At 30.9% G+C, this 16880-nt stretch overlaps 3 protein-coding genes and 1 long non-coding RNA gene across 5 annotated transcripts; 3 read left to right on the top strand and 1 right to left on the bottom strand.

The window, feature by feature from the left end:
• Positions 1-133: 133 nt before the first annotated feature.
• Positions 134-2696, bottom strand: LOC114415744. Of its 2 annotated transcripts, XR_003667406.1 has the most exons (3): positions 2111-2696; positions 1920-2029; positions 134-1693 (listed from the first exon to the last, which is right to left on the bottom strand). It is a non-coding gene; the product is annotated as an uncharacterized LOC114415744 (long non-coding RNA). The 2 variants fall into 2 exon arrangements; XR_003667405.1 differs by having other exon boundaries at positions 134-2029; positions 2111-2691.
• A 5487-nt stretch (positions 2697-8183) lies between these two features.
• On the top strand, positions 8184-9815 carry LOC114415743 (citrate-binding protein-like). Its single transcript, XM_028380580.1, has 2 exons — positions 8184-8496; positions 9279-9815. Exons 1-2 carry the CDS (start codon positions 8224-8226, stop codon positions 9663-9665), a joined length of 660 nt encoding a protein of 219 aa, XP_028236381.1. The 5' UTR covers positions 8184-8223; the 3' UTR covers positions 9666-9815.
• A 260-nt stretch (positions 9816-10075) lies between these two features.
• On the top strand, positions 10076-11319 carry LOC114415742 (citrate-binding protein-like). Its single transcript, XM_028380579.1, has 2 exons — positions 10076-10727; positions 10864-11319. Exons 1-2 carry the CDS (start codon positions 10455-10457, stop codon positions 11254-11256), a joined length of 666 nt encoding a protein of 221 aa, XP_028236380.1. The 5' UTR covers positions 10076-10454; the 3' UTR covers positions 11257-11319.
• Positions 11320-14682: 3363 nt separating this feature from the next.
• LOC114414337 lies at positions 14683-14988 on the top strand. Its single transcript, XM_028378607.1, has one exon. The coding sequence runs from the start codon at positions 14683-14685 to the stop codon at positions 14986-14988; it is 306 nt and encodes a 101-aa protein (XP_028234408.1).
• Positions 14989-16880: the final 1892 nt, after the last annotated feature.

Here is a 16880-nt window from a genome sequence, read left to right as displayed (position 1 = left end):
AGTTATAAAAGAAACTCAAATGACTTTACTTCTGTTTTCTTTCTTAATTATTAATAATCGTGGAAACCCAAATTAAAGTATCATTTTCTAGGTTTTCAAAACGATGAAATAAATATGTTGAACAAGAAATCAATTAACCTGCAATATCAACCATATTCTTGCCAACCATGAACAAAAATCTTGTCCATATATCATTAGTATCAAGCCTCTTCCTCGCAGATACTACTTAATATTTGCCTTCCAAAAAAAACATAGTAAATATTCGAGGAGAAAGATCTAATCATCTTTGATCTGCAACAATGGTGCCTCAGCCCATTTTGCATCTAATCCTTTTGCTATTGATTATCTGTCTGACCACTGTTTCTTTCCTCCATAGGCACAGCTGGTGGTTTCACCCGTCTTCCTTAAAGTAACTCAAACTTCCAAGTTCCGGACAAGCAGTGCTACAGCTTTTCTAATGGAGTGCACAGATTTTGGCTAAACTCCACGGACATGTTGCGATCATGTGAGATTCATGTCACTGTAAGCACCCAGTCGCAGCTTATCTAATCATTCATTTATGAAAAATATATACTACAATCAAGTTATCTAAAATTTGGAGAGAGAGAGCTTTCCTATTTACAATGATATTATCCGACTATTGTCTTGCGAGAATATACTAATTTAGACAAAAAAGAAAAGTTATATAACTACACCTAAGGTTCCCTTTAGACTCTTATTATCTGATGCAGCAACAAGGTTTGTCCAGTATCAGAAAGATAATGTGAACCAAGCTCTTAAAGCAGGTATGGCCATAAATGCTCAAACTCTATCAGAAATGGAGATCTCTGAAAACTATATTGAATCCCTACCAAAGGTAAGTCAAAAGGAATTATATTTGCTTAAAAGTTATCATTGTTAACATTCAGACATCTTACACAAAACATTATTCAATCATAACAACAAAACCTTCAGAAGTTCTTTTCAAGGCAAAAAAGGGGAGTAGGGAACTATGGGTTCTTTAACCCATTTTGTTTTTCCAATGCATAATGCACTTGTTGCATTCATACTATATATTTTAACTCCAATGGTTAACAACATCAAGAACAGAAAAACCCATACGACTGAGTAACCCCATATGTACTTCTTCATAACTACGTTTCATCACTTAGCTAGGTTGCACACCAGTTGGTCAATAACCATAATACAAACCCCTTTTTTTTCTTGGATAAGTTGCTATATATATAATAACATTGGCCTAATATATTTTTGTGTCCAACTTTTTCTGATTCAATTGGTGCAGAAGATAATAAAGCTAACTAGACAGATATGGAAGGTACATAAATTGTAGAAATTGGATCAGGGAGAAAGGGGACAAGGGAAGTCATGTAGAGATCAAACAAAGTGAAGAGGTTTTAAAGAAGATTATTGCAAGTCATCCTTAGTATGAAGTTTTAATTCAATCCCACATCAACTCTATTATTAACTCTACATAGGATACTTGTTAACATGCTTCATATTTAGGAACTGCATCACAAGCAAAGGCATAGTAGGAGAAATAGAAGTAATGAATAGTATTGTGTGACCAAAATATGAAGGACCTCAAAGCATGAAGAAAAACTTATTTGATCCCAAGACTTCCCCTGAGCAAGTCGTGGAAACAGAGGCACTTTAGGATTCACAAATGATATGAAATTGGAAACTGACAGAAGCTCTGCAGTGTTCAATCAGATAACTATAAGTCAACCCACAAATGAAGTACAAAGTCTGAATGAACATATGTTGGTTCCATATTAAGTGCATTAGTGGAAAATAATGGTTGCCATGGTACATCTAAGGTGAGAATCAATTGACAAATGAGCATGCTTTAGTTAGAATGAGAAGGAGATATTAAATATTAGAACACCTGAAAGAGCTTGGAAGCACATTTAACAGTCTACCTTAAAAATAGCGCAAAGGAGAAATCTGCACGTTCATTGATCAACTGGAACTTCAAAGAAGTTTTTCCTGACTTCGTATAATGTGAGTTGGAATAATTGGTAAACTTTTACTGATACACCATGAGTAATGCATCACTTAAAAAAATAATCCAACCTGCAATTTAATTTAATACAAGATTTAGGACGCATACCTAAATTGGGGCTGGGCTTATGTACGGAATCACTTCTTTTGGATCATTCACAGCTGCAAAGGTTTATGCACTTCGACGATGACCAAGGAACACGACGGTGGAGCAGCACGGGAGACGACGGGGTTAGTGAGTGAAGGATTCAGAGAGTGAATGAAGGACTGAGTCATTGAGGCCCAAAAATCAGCAAGCAAACAAAGACGATTTTTGGATTTAAACTGTCTTTGTACAAAACATGCAATTTACACATTTGTCATTGTGCCTCTATTTTCTTATTCTACAAAGACGATTATATGGAAACCGTCGTTGTCTTCCTCTTTATTACAAAAATACCAATATCACACATTTTAAGACGATTTCTTAGAATTGTTTTAGATTTTAATAGATACAAAAGTGTGTAAGAAAAAGAATACGTATTAGAGATTGCCTTATCAAAGTTATTACTCTTCATTTACACTAATTAAGAAGCAAACACATACGATCAGCCTTAGTTTTCACTTTAATTTGCAGGGATATGATTATACATCTGGTGTGTGACTACACTAGAACCAAACATCTACAATAGGTGGATCCGGTTTAGTGTGATCCATGATTTGGGAACCAGGAACGTGAAGGTTTATATTAATGGGGAAATAGTCTCAGGTACGATGGACGTGGCCGTGGAGCTAGAACTCACTACTTTAAGTTTGGGCTTTACACACTGAATGATGCTTCCTACTAAAAGGAATCTCGTTGGAGGGATATCCAGATTTCTAGAAAATAATAAATAGAGATTGAGTACTTTCGTTTCTATTCCAAGTTTTAATATGACAAGCAGATAGCTTGTTTTATTAATTATGACGACTCTAAATAATTTACTTATTGGACTGTGAGAATTAAGCCCCACTAAAATATACTTTTCTTAATTGTGACTCTGAATAATTTATGTTGAACAAATCAATGACTGATTTAGTTTCGATAACACTAATTTCATTTCTCATGTGATGAAAAAATTATTAATTAAAATCTTGAAATATTTCCTGTATATGATTTCAACCAATATTTATATTATTTTAAATTTTTAATTTATGAAAAATAATTAATAATTAATATTTAATTATGTGTTATGTAAATATTAATAGAGACCTAATAATTTTGCATGTCATGAGACATCTCTCTTAATATGATATAACTAAAATAAATATAATCTTGAACCAACAAATTCATATCAGTGTTTCAAAAGATTATTGAAGGATATTATATGTTCATCTAATAAAAAATCTCTTATGCCATGACAACACAAGGTAAAATATGTTTTTGGTTAATCTAATTTTTTGAAATTTGGTTTTAGTCATTTTTAAAAAATTGTCTATTTTTCATTCCTATAATTTTGAAATATATCACTTTTAGTTCTCAAAGGTTACAATTTACAGAGAAATGAAAAGTGGATTAAATTGATAGTGTTTGGAAGATCAAAAGAGGGTACATTTCAAAATTAGAAAGACAAAAGAAAAATATTTCTTTTAAGAGATTAAAATTGAACTTCAAAAATTTTATATGGACCAAATTCATATTTTAGCGTAACTAAAAACTTTAAAAGCAATTCTCAACTTGACCGGCATCTCATATTCTTATTTCACATTCTATCTTAAATAAAATATTATGGGGGTGTTACATGATCTTTTTCATCCACATGTGTTTTAGGAATTATATTTCTTAAAATTATGTTTAAGCAAATGACATTAATACCTCATCAGATTTTTTTAACCATAGTAATTAGGATCTTTGGCTATCGTGAGATCCAAAGACATTCATACAAATTGAGATCCTTTTGGGTTTTAAATTATGAGATTAGTCATCTGAGACTTAATCTCACTTAATAAAGTTCATCATTTCTCTTTAAAGATGTATTTGGTGAGAATCAAATTCATGTTTTTTCTCGCAAACTAACATGTATGTTGTCAATTGAGCTAGGTACATCCATTGGGTCTCATGAGTTTTTTTGTTTTGAATTACACAAAATACTCTTTCTTTAATGTTTACAACAACATAACCTCCCTTATAGATATGGTTAGTGTAATATATAACGACCGGCAATGTAATGTTTTTAAATATTAAGAATGATTTGTGAAATATATAAATGAGTCTCAATGTATTGTTTTCAAAGATTGAGAGAAGTTAGGGTAAGAATAAAAAAAAAAAAAGAGATGTTGTGTGTAATTAATTTAAAAAAACCTTAGGAAATGTGAGTGTATTTTACTCATTATATTTCTTGAAATGTTCTAAATATGTCTTGTATGTCTAACATATTCTAAAAAATGAGAGGCATAAATATAAACTTCTCCCTTCATAGAAATGTTGGATTCTCACACCTCCAATGAGAAAGTTTTAGTGAAAACTAAATTAAAAATTTTCTTTAAAACGTTAGATTCTTGTGAATACTTTTTAAAATATGTATTTATACTAAATATAGGAATCTAACATTCTCAACCTATGATACTAAAAAAAAAATTCCCTGCCAAACACCCCATGTAAGAGAGACAAAATTAAGCAAAAGTCTCTCATTCACTACCCTCAGGTCTAAGCTGAGAGGGTGCCTAGCTGCTCCCTTTAATAATAAGACCACAACTAAGATCAAAATATTGCAATGTATGTGGAAGATGTTGCACATAAATGTATGGTTGGAAATTTTAACACAAAGGAAAACTAGAAATGAAATGATGAATGATTGGAAACATATGTGGGAGTCCTTTCAATTTTGAGTGATAATTAGCACGATAATGTAGATTTCCTTACGTAAAAGGCACATATCATAGTCAATGTTGCATGTTAAGAATCAACTTTCTCAATCCATTGCATATATGATTGGTCAAGCAACTTTGCGACGAAGATATTTTTGACAATTTGTTATTAAATGTACGCTTGAGTAGCAATTTGCATTAAAACCTAGACGACAAAAAACCTCTAATCTACCACCGTATGCTTTCATGAAGAGACTAAAATAACGATACCAAACCTCTATTAGATTCTGATAATCTGTAAGCATTCGTTTTACGGGTTGGTCAAATAATAAAAGATAAGCCTATATTGTGGCGGAATATAGGTTGCCAAAATTGACGTTTACCTTTGATGTAATTGATAAACTGCCGTATGCGCGCAGTCTGAACTGCAGTGGGCTTTTGTCCGGAGCACCGAGAAGAAAGAGATTGGGTAATAATTTTATACGTGATAACTTCAATTTAATACCAGTATGAAGCGAGATTCAGTACAAAGTAGATGAACAAAATTGGAAACATATCAATTTCATATGTGAAAGGGGTCTCTTATGTATTTTTTATAATTAATTTATTTTCATCAAGTCTCATTAAAAAGTCTGGGTTTAAATTTTCTAACAAGATCTATATAAAATTTATCTAAATAATGTGTTAGTACTTAGTACTAGTCATTTCTTCCTAAAATAAGTGTCCAATTTAAGAAATTTTTATCTTAAAATGTGTTATGTTAATTTTTTAATATAATATTAAGTTTTTTCATTAATATTTCTAATAATTATTTTTTTAATTTTTATTTTTTTAATATAATATTAATATTAATTTTTATGTTGTAAAATAACCATTATCTTTCATTTATTTGTGAGTTTTTTTATATAAAACATATTGGAACGACATTTATTTTGAAACAAAGTGAGTGATGAATTTATTTTATTAATAAATTGCTCATTTAACATTAATTTCTATTAATTTTAATGATTAAATTTTCAACTACACACAACTCACCGTGCAGTTTCTTTTTGAAGTTATAAACGGTCCAGAGGTAATATTAATGCATTAGGTGGCCATACTGTGCCTAACTCTTAGATAAGATTTACGAGTAAATGAATACGTCATAATTCGATAAGATTTAAATGTTTATCTTAGAAGAGAAATTTACTTCCTCCATGAATAACTCTCTTATTATCATTATTTATTTTCTTTCTTAAGATTGATGTATTTCTTACACTAAATAAAACTAATAGACACATTTAGAGAGAAGGGTTTAACTAATATTATTTCTTTTTCTTGTAAGTATTTATAGATAAAGAAATAAATTTGTTAAGATTAATAATTTTTTTTCTATAAATTATAATTAAGTTATGCATTTGTACTTAAGAAATAAAGTTATGTCGGGTGTAAATTTTTTTATAACATTTATTCAATCATAATTCATTATATATAATAAATTTATTTATTTTTAAGATAATTATTTTAAAATTATTCAAGAGATGAGTTGTAATGACCGTATAAATGTCACTGCATAGGCTTTAAACTTTTTTTATTTAAACATTTTGTTAAAAAAAATAAATAAATACTAAAATATATAAGCTAGCACTCTTTGAAATCCAAAGCGTCAACCTTTCAAAAAGTACACGCGCCATGGGATAAAACATGCATGAACGAGAGAAATCAAATAAACCTTCAATTTTGGTTAGTTTATGTCAATGTGTTAATTTTTTTAAAATTGTTTCCTATGTTACATTTTTAACTTTTTCGGTAATTTAGAATTTTATTTTGTACATGTAATTATATGTTAAAACCTAAAAGTAAAACTATCTGCAGTGGATATTATTACTCAGATCAAAACAATTTCTTGGCAATGGCTGATATATAATATTGAGACAAAGTAAAATAGTTGAGGACTTTTAAATGCAATTATCAATTTGTGAGGGATCTCTGTACTCTCATTTCAGTCTATATATTTAAAAAAACCTATAAGAGAGACATAATTAAGTAAAAGTGTTATTCACTACACTAACTCAGTTGCATTGCATGAGGAAGATGATGCTGCACATATAGGTTGGAGATTTTAACCCAAAGGAAAACTAGAAATGAAATTAGGCATGATTGGAAACATGTTGGAATCATTTCGATTTCTGAGAGGTAATTAGCACAATAAAGTAGCAAAGATATAGACATTAATCAGCAGAAAATGTTGAATGTTAAGAATCAACTTTCTCAATCCATTGTATGATTACTCAAGGTCAAGGCAACTCGCGACAATGATATTTTCTACAACTAATCTGTTATTAAATGTACGCTGACTGCGTGAGTATAGCAGCCTGCATTATTGAAAACCTTGACTACAAAATTAACCCTATCATTTATTTTTGTGGACCACAGTATGGGTTTCATGAAGAGACAAAAATAGCTATATACCAGATACCTGTATCAGATTCTGATAACCTGTAAGCATTCATTCATTTTATGGGTTGCTCAAATAATACAAGTCTATTATATTGCAGCCGAATAGGTTGCCAATTTTGATTAATTGTGCCGTGTGCTTTAGTCTAGTGCTCTAAGAAGAAAGAGACTCCTCATTATGTGAACTGCAGTTTATCTATGAATTTTGCTCCTATAGACTGAATTAGACGTGTAATAATTTTATTTTATTCGGTATAAAATACATATGAATAAAATTAGCAACATATAATTCCTAAGTGACTTTTACACTATACCATCGACCGATCTCCTAATTTTTGCCGCGTGCTTTCGTAGTCATCCCCACCATTTTCATTATTATCGGAACTATATATTGTGGTTGTTTTTACTCTTCACCACGTGCATGCAGTTTCTTTTTGAAACTGTAAACAGTCCTGAGGTATTAATACATTAGGTGGTCATACGGTGCCGACTGCCGAACTTTTGTAGATAAGATTCACAAGTGTGAATACGTCATAATATCATGAGATAAGATGTAGTTTTAATATCATATGTTTTATTTTATATATTTCTTTAATAGAATAATATGAATTTAATTAAAATAATGAGTAATTTTATTTCACAGAAGGGGTGGAATTAAGTCAAAAAAGAGTTATTTTTTTATAAATTACAATTAAATTATGCATTTTTATTTGGACAAAAGACAAATAAGATTTTTAAAAAAAAAAATTAAGTTAATACTCGTTGAAATCCAAAGTGTCATTCTCTTTTGGTACACGATAAAATAAATAAAACATGCATGTATGAACGAGAAGTCAAATTAACTGGGAGAGTATCAGCCATACTCATGGTACATGAACCAATTGACTCTGGATCTTCTATAAATACTCATACGAAAATGTTGTCTCTCACAAACCAGTTAGTCTTCTTGGAACTGCAACAATGGTGCCGCAACCCATTTTGCATCTAACCCTTTTGTCATTAATAATCTCTCTGACCACTCTTTCCTTGGTCGATGCCGCCGATCCCACATTTGGCTTCACCCCTCTTGGATTATCTAGTAGCTCAAACTTGCAAATCCAAAAGCCTTACGACGTTGCAGTCAACGAGCGCTACAGCTTTTCAAATGGAGTGCACAGATTTTGGGTATACTCCACGGACAAGCCTCATATGCAAGGCAGCAATACGAAGCCACGAACTGAGATTCGTATCGCTGTAAGCCCCAACTCGTAGCTTGCTTAATCATTGTCTATGAGAAATATTAGTAATACATCCATGACCCTTATTTTTCAGGGTCTTGCTGATTAATATTCTTAAAACACAACACTAGTTTTTTTTTTTGGATTAGATATATTTTTATTTCCTCTAAAAAAAATGTGAAATATGTAGTTGTTCTCTCAAATTATATTTTATCATATTTTAGTCCATCTAAAACTTTAATATATTGCTATTTGTGTAGTATATAAATTCCATTTGTAAATTTAATATGTTGATTCAGTATTTTAACATACAGCACCACTAAATTTTCTTTTTAAATTGTTGTACAAATAATATGATAGAATCTGTGTTAACTATGTTGTAACGTAAGCAGACTCACTAAGAAAGGCAACATACTAGATGAATGTAACTTGTTAAAATTTCAGAAGAACTAAAATGAATGGGAATTTTTGTAGGACCAATTCCATATTTCATATATTTTAGAGGGAAAAAATATATATTTTACACATAATTTTTTATCACATTAGAAATACATGTTAATGAAACCTTTCTATTTTAAATTTTTCAACCAGTATTCTAAGTACATTGATTAATATTTCTTTTTTTAAGATAATAGCTAGATTGAAATTTATTAAAAATTTTAAATTTTTATAGGCTGTATTTTCTATTTTATGTTTTCCCCTCCAAATTTTGTAGTACAAGAAAATTTTAATTAATAATTTTCATTTATTAAAGAGTGCATTAGAGAATGGATTTTGAAAATTACTCTTCATATACAGGGATACGATTATACATCCGGTGTGTGGCAATTTCAAGGGTTTTTTTACGTGCCTAGTGGCACAAGCGGGGTGTGCATCCAGCAAGTGTTTGGTGGAGTAACTTCTGCCACAACCTCGCAGACTAGGGTCTATGGTGGTTCTCTCACTCATTACCAATCACCTACTCTGGAACCAAACATCTATAATAGGTGGATCCGGTTTAACGTGATCCATGATGTGGGTGCCAACAATGTGAAGATTTTTCTTAATGGGGAGGATAATCCCAGGTACAATGGACCTGGCCGTGGAGCCAGCACTCACTACTTCAAGTTTGGGGTTTACGCACAGGATGGTGCTTCCAACTACATGGAATCTCGTTGGAGGGATATCCAGATTTTTAAAAAATAGAAATGCAGTGCTTTCCTTTCAGTTCCAGGTCTTAATAACACAAGCAAAGAGCTTGTTTAGTTAACTATATATGACTCTGAATAATTTACTTGGACTGTGAGAAGCACGGTTTACAAATAATATAACTCTTGTATTGTGTCTGTTTGATGATGTCATGTTTCATAATACTATAACCTTTGCTAAAAATAGTTATAATCAGTCTGTTAATTATAGCCAAGAGTGGAAACCCTTGATCTTGACAGTTCACGTCATAGACTTAACCATCGTGAATGTTTAAGGAAGCTACTAAAAAATAACAATCAACCATCGACTAAAATCATAGGAAAAGTTAAGTCAACTCTCCCAGGATGATGGCTAACTGCATTGCTTCGTCTCAATTATAATTCTTTTACGAAATGATGGCTACTTTTTTTTTTGTTAACGTGGATTATTTTAAGCAATTAAATTTAATAAATTTGATTTTAATTTAAATGCATTTATATGGTGTAAAAGTACTTTACGAATTACGATCATTCAATCATAAATTAATTGATCTCTCTGTCTCTTCCTCTATTGCAACTTTATTAATTTTCTAGTGTGAGGCGAATGAAGGCGTGACTGAAAAAAAAATGAGGATTTAAATTTTGAAATGAAAGAGTGAGAAAAAAAAATCTATAAATAGGATGCATCAGCAAGCAAATTTTGGAACCAACAATCCACTAGACACATACAGCCGTTTCAGGAGACTTGGTCTTGCATCACCAATTTAGCTGCTAATGCTATATTCCTCATCTTGAATTGAAAGAAGATATGGGCACTCTGTATCAGATTGCACTCTTGAACATGGTTCTTTATGTATCATTAATGATGAATCCGACAAACACCTCGTCAATGGACCTAACACTCGGTTTCACTGAACTCCCACTAAACACCACCAATTTCGATCATCATAAGCCCTACGATTTACCCGTTACTGAACGCTACAGCTTCACAGATGGAGTGCACAAACTGTGGGTATATTCCACAGACAAACCTCTCTCCCAAAATAGCACAACACGGCCTAGATCCGAAATCCGCATTAGAGTAAGCTAAGCATTTTTCTTTGCTCAAACACTTTCTAATTTAAACTATTTCATATTCTCCTAATTGCTGGTACTACAAATAGAAAAACAAATCTTCTTTAGCTCATTATTTACTACATGTATTATGAGATTTTCAGGGATATGATTATTCCTCTGGGGTGTGGCAATTTGAAGGGCAGGGGTTTGTGCCAAATGGTACTTCTGGCGTGTGCATCATGCAAGTGTTCGGGGCAGATCCTCCTCGTGCGACAACCCTAATGGTTAGAGCCTACAACGATTCGCTTAAGTATTATGAGGCTCCAATCCTTGTTCCAAACATATGGGGAAGATGGTTTCAGTTAAATGTGATCCACGATGTGGAGGCCTCAAATGTGAAGGTTTATTTTGATAGGGTTCAGGTTTACGAAGCAACAGGCCATGGCGGTTACTCCCACTACTTCAAATTTGGAGTTTATACTCAAAATGATCCTTCTTACTATATGGAGTCCCAGTGGAAAGGAATTAAAGTTCTCAAAAATGTGCATGAATGATTGAGATTTATCGTTGTATCACTGGATGTGTTTTTTGTTGAAATGAAATAAAACTCTTGAGTCACCAAATAATAGTTCACTCTATTTTGGCTTCACTTGCTTTTTTTTTTTTTTATTCAGCGCACGGCTCAAGTAAAAAAAAAATAAAAAAATTGAGTTTTTGTTCCCAACATTTCAACGTAAGTACTAAGAACTACAAGATAACATAATTAGCCCAATTTACGTTTTGTCGTATGTTATGGACCCAATGTCTCTTTTAAAATTACCAACGTCTCTCGTGAAAGGTATCTTAAATATAATATACGATTAGTGTTATTCACTTTCATTATTATTATTATATTTTTTATAATTTCTTTTACTTTTCTATTATATCATCTCTTTTATTATATTTTTTCCCCTTCTCCTTGACTCTCTCGTGAAATGTTTACTTAATGAAATATAATGAAAGTTATTTTTTATTTAGAATATATAAACATCCGTTAGTTTTCTCTTTTTATATAATATAAATATTGAAAATATAATTATTCTAATTATATTATGCACTGCTTTAGTATTTTCATCTCTAAAAATAACTTTTCTTCCTATATATATTTAAACAAAATTAAATGTTTAACTTATTTTTGTTTTGAATAAAAATTATTTTTTAGGATTAATAATTATTTTTGTATTAATTTTACTCAATTCAAATAAAAAATAACGGATGTTTAATTGAAGTTACTTTGCGACTTAAAGCTTCGTGCTTACGTTTTGGTGGCTTCACAAGTATAATTTAACACATAATATTATATGTATTACACACACGTCATCGATCTTATATTTATATAAATTTAATTTATTAATCGATCATATAACTTATTTTACTTCCCCTAAAAAAAATCTTAATTTACTTCATATTTTACGCACATAAATTCTAGTGCTGGCACCTATCTAAAAGAGATGCATTGGACAGACGTAAAAAATAAATAATGCCTAACAATCATTTTCTTAATTTAAAGGTCACTATAGAAAACAGAAGTTTTGATGGCTAGCGAACCACTGCTAAACAAATCTAGAAAAGACAGAACATCTCTAACTCACAAGCATTTTATTAACAACAATTCTTTTGTTGTTTCATGACGAAGGATAAAATAATATAGGGGGTCCAATGGTACCAGCTGATATGTATGGGAGATGATTATAAAATCAATGTGATCGTTGACGCTTCGTATAGTGAAGATTTACTTGATGCTTGATAGTGAGAAAGGGTATAGTAATAATAGTTCTTAAACAGATAAGAAAAATGATTAAAATTTAACTAATGGCTCATGCAGGTTTATGCAATCTTTGTATTATTAGCACAACATTCTAACCAACTGAATTAATAGGTTAGCACAACATTCTAATCAACTGAACTAATAGGTTAGTTAGTAAATTTGTAAAACTTAAAACTTTTTATTCTATTATATATTATGTTATTTGTCATTTTTTACAATATTCGATCCTTAAACAGAGCAATTTCTTCGCACAAAACAGCAACCGCAAGTCCGCAACGTGAAGATTCGACACAAGGATGATTGGTGAGACTTGAGAGGCATAGAGAATGTCCTAATGATATCTGTCATTATGCTTTATTATATTCAATATACATAAAAGTCTTTATTCAAGTGTCAAGTTAAGTTTTGGTGGAAAAAAATGATTAAAATATACTTTTGATTGATATAAAATTGATGAAATTTGAATTTTATTCCTATAAATTTTTTTTTATTTTTTCATCCTCTAAAAATTAGATAGGTTACTTTATAGATTGAAATTAGACTCAGTTAATTCATATACTAATGCTCTCTTTTCTAGATGTGACTTTCTCTTTGATTCCATAATTAATTACTCTCTTTATGATTTGTTGGGAGTTAAAAAGTGTCACAAATTATAGAATTCCTCTTCTTTAACATTTTTCATCTTCTTCAAACCCCATCAACCACCACAGCCTACCTCCTCGAAACACACCAGCACGACCCAAAAATTCCATAACCACCACCATCAATGAGACCTCAGATCCACCACCCACCACCATCCAAAAACCACCGCCACCCACCTCTTGTCCATATCTGTCATCCAGCACCATCCCTAACCTCACTCTCGTGTGACCGCAACTAACAACCAATTGCTTCGTCGTGACCAACAATCACAGATTCATACATGGGAAAAGAAGAAGATGGAAATATTAGGGTTACCAAATGTCTTTGGGAAAATCGTTTGATGGGTTCCTGGTTTTCATACTTGTTGAGGCCCCATGAAGATGGTGTCATTGTCGGCTTCAGGACACGTTTTGAAATAGAACACCATCGTGTGGAGTTTCTCATTTTCAATTTTAGTCATTGATTCTTCTTTTAGTTGAACGACCCAAATACATTTATGTTTATTTTTCTTAATAATTTGTTATCTCTTATATTCTATTTACGGCTTTATGTATTAAGCAAGATGTTCCTAGGTATTTGAGAGACCTAAGGTAATTTTTTTATATAAAAATATTAAGTAGTATTAATCGATATCAATTTTATATTAATTTTCTATATTTATAAGCTACAAAACTATTTAAGAATGCTTTATAATCAAGTTGTTAAAATATGTCATTCTCAATGTTTTATTTATTCAATTTATGCTATTTTTGTTCTTAGATGAAATTTAATTATTTTAATTAATTTTGATAAAAAAATTTGGAGGTAACAATTATTAATAATATTGTCAAGTATTAGATAAGATGAGTGACATAATATAAAGAATAATATAGCATAAATAAATTTGTGCAAGAAATTTGAAGGTTTCCATGCCACGAGTGCTAAGTGGACTGAACTCTCGATTAAACACCACAACTTTTAACTCCAAAAAAATAAAGTTAAAGCGAAATTACCGATATAGGTCCACCCAACTCAGTCCAATACATAAGGAGCGTTCCAAAATTCCAAGTTCTACCAAAGACTCAAAAATCGAAATCATTGATTCCATGACTATGGTCAACACGATATACATGATTGACCACCTCAACGGAATACGATTGCATTGCATATACTGTATGAATATGACCCGTTAGATTGAAGACTAGTTAAAAGCAGCCCTAAGTCAACAATATAACTTTATAATTAATCCAACGTTAAGATTTTATTTTATAAAATTAATTCCAAATTAAATAAAACAAGAAAACACAACATCATTGAGATTGCTGCCTTAAATAGAGACACACATGCCTCCACTACATATCTTCATAGAACCAACCTCGCAGTTTCTCGTTACCCTAAAATCAAAGAAACTCACGCAAAACACGTGATAACATAGAGGAGAAACACACGCACCAAGAGAGAGAAGGGAAAGGAAAAGAAAGATGATCAGTTAACAAGTTTTCAATATTTGAGATCTATTTCTTCTTCGATTCGTTGAATAAGAATCAGTCTAATGGCTGAAGCATCTCCTTCACGTAAAAGCAAACCTCAAATGATGGAGTCAGACATGGAAGCTGCGCAGCATCTTATTCAACTGAGCGAAGATAGCAGCTGCAGCGACAACATTTCCGGGAAGAGGAACAGAAGCTGTGACGGGGAAGAGGTTCATCACATAACTGCAGCCAACAAGATTCGAGAGATTTTCGGGGAAGACAAGGTTTATCAGCCGAAGAAAAAGAAGAAGAAGAAGAAGAGAAGATATCGGTCTCTTGTGAACATATACATGGCCACTGCACCCATATCAATGCTTCAAAGGTAAGTGATATATCAAATGCCTAGGAAAGGGAGAAAGAAAAAACCCTAAGCCACGTAGGATTAGGAATATAATAGGAACAATAATTAGCTAGGATTTAGGAAGGTAGCAGATCTTAATTTCTTATATATATATATATATATATGTGTGTGTGTGTGTGTATCACTCCCAGGTTTTTCTTTGTATAAACATGAATGAACTTTCTTGTAGCTTGCAATATTGAGAATGAAGTCAAGGATCTCAACTCTTCATGATGATAAAAGTGTGTGTGCATGTGCATATTGAGTCGTATGAATTCTACGCGCTTTTTATAATACTTTTTTTTAATAATTTGTTGTCTTTTATATCTCTTTCTTAATTGTAAAAAACTAATTATACACAAGTGCTATATAAGTAGGATTTCTCATCTTAATTTGCATGATAGGTTTATATTCATGATATAAGTTTTTCCTGGGGATAGAGGGGATCAGTGAGTGGAGAAGGGGAATATTGATCACCCCTCTGATTGTTTTTAAGGTGAGATGAATTGCTTTGGTTTTCATAGTATTATCTTAGGAGTTATTATCTATTTCCTGAATTCCGTGGTGCGGACATGTGTCTCTATACATGTAATTATGTGTGTATCCATTATTTTATGCTAAGACTGGTCTAGTACTGAAGAATTTAGATAGTTTGTATAAGATTTTATGTTCAGACCTTATTAGAGAGGGGATAAGTTTTCCATGTCTCTGTGTGAATGGGGGACTAGAGGTTTCTTTAGGAAGAAGACAAAGATTGAATGTGCAACTAGTTGTGTCCTTAGCAGGAGATCGAGATTGCAGAGTGCAGAGCTTCGCCAGTTTGACATTTGCAAGACAAAAAATATGAAAGCTTAATTCGAGATCGCATTTATGCACCAAGTCTTATGCTATATATCAATGTACGTACCATAAAATGAAAAGGAGGAAAGGAGATGGGGAATTCACACTAGCAAATACAGTTGTGGTGGACTAACTTGTTTTTACAGTCCAATTAAATCAGTGGCAGAGAAACATAGAAAAGAGAAAATAATGATTAATATATAAGAAGTGTAACAATGGAATTGAAGGAATTCAAAGGGATAAAGAGGGTCAAAGGGAACTAGCTAGTCTGTGCCTGCTATTCACCGTTGCTAAATAAGCAAATAGTTTCAAGTGTGGGTAAGTTTTTTTATAAAGACTTCTTATAAAAAAATTAAAATAAATAAGATAAACTTCTTCATAAATTAAAATGCTATCATTAGTTATTTATTAGTTAATTTATTAAAATTTTCTCATATAATTTTTTTAAAAAAATGAAAAGATATTTACAAATTAACTAATGATTTATTATTAGATAACTCATTTTAACTTATTAGACATGTTAGTAGTGTCACCATGATAGCTTATAGGAAATGTAATAAGAAATATTAAATATAAATTTAATGATTTAAAATATATAATTTTAAAAATCTTTATGATCTCTTTAAAGTATTTCAATGCATGTAATAAATTTATAATTTTTTATTGTATTAATGGACACATTATAAGAAATAAAAAAATATTTATTTTGGAAAAAATATAAAATTCATTCTATATTTACTTTTAAAGATATTTAAAATAGGTGTGCTTATAACAAATTATAAAGAGAAAGCATTTATAATAAAAATTATAGGAGAATGTAAAAAATAATAAACAACACAATTTTACGCATTCTACTAAAAATATTTTTTATTTTAATTAATTTCTTAACTAATATGCTAAATGATACTAATTAGTATTTGTCTTTTAAATATATAATACGGTATATACATACATATATATATATATATATATATATATATAATGCTTTTACATTATACCTATTATGTCATAAAACATGTTAGGAGCTAAATTTTAACT

This window comes from Glycine soja, chromosome 6 (assembly GCF_004193775.1).
Source record: "Glycine soja cultivar W05 chromosome 6, ASM419377v2, whole genome shotgun sequence".
Lineage (NCBI taxonomy): Eukaryota > Viridiplantae > Streptophyta > Magnoliopsida > Fabales > Fabaceae > Glycine > Glycine soja.
Note: the sequence above shows the minus strand (reverse complement) of the source record. Positions and strands in the feature narration are given on the sequence as shown.

What these genes read in the sequence shown, in the direction of transcription:
- LOC114415742 (XM_028380579.1), top strand. Translation starts at nt 10,455, where the DNA reads ATGGGCACTCTGTATCAGATTGCACTCTTGAACATGGTTCTTTATGTA. An exon ending in GATCCGAAATCCGCATTAGA is followed by an intron (nt 10,728 to 10,863) that starts GTAAGCTAAGCA and finishes TGAGATTTTCAG; the next exon opens with GGATATGATTATTCCTCTGG.
- LOC114414337 (XM_028378607.1), top strand. Translation starts at nt 14,683, where the DNA reads ATGGCTGAAGCATCTCCTTCACGTAAAAGCAAACCTCAAATGATGGAG.
- LOC114415743 (XM_028380580.1), top strand. Translation starts at nt 8,224, where the DNA reads ATGGTGCCGCAACCCATTTTGCATCTAACCCTTTTGTCATTAATAATC. An exon ending in GAACTGAGATTCGTATCGCT is followed by an intron (nt 8,497 to 9,278) that starts GTAAGCCCCAAC and finishes CTTCATATACAG; the next exon opens with GGATACGATTATACATCCGG.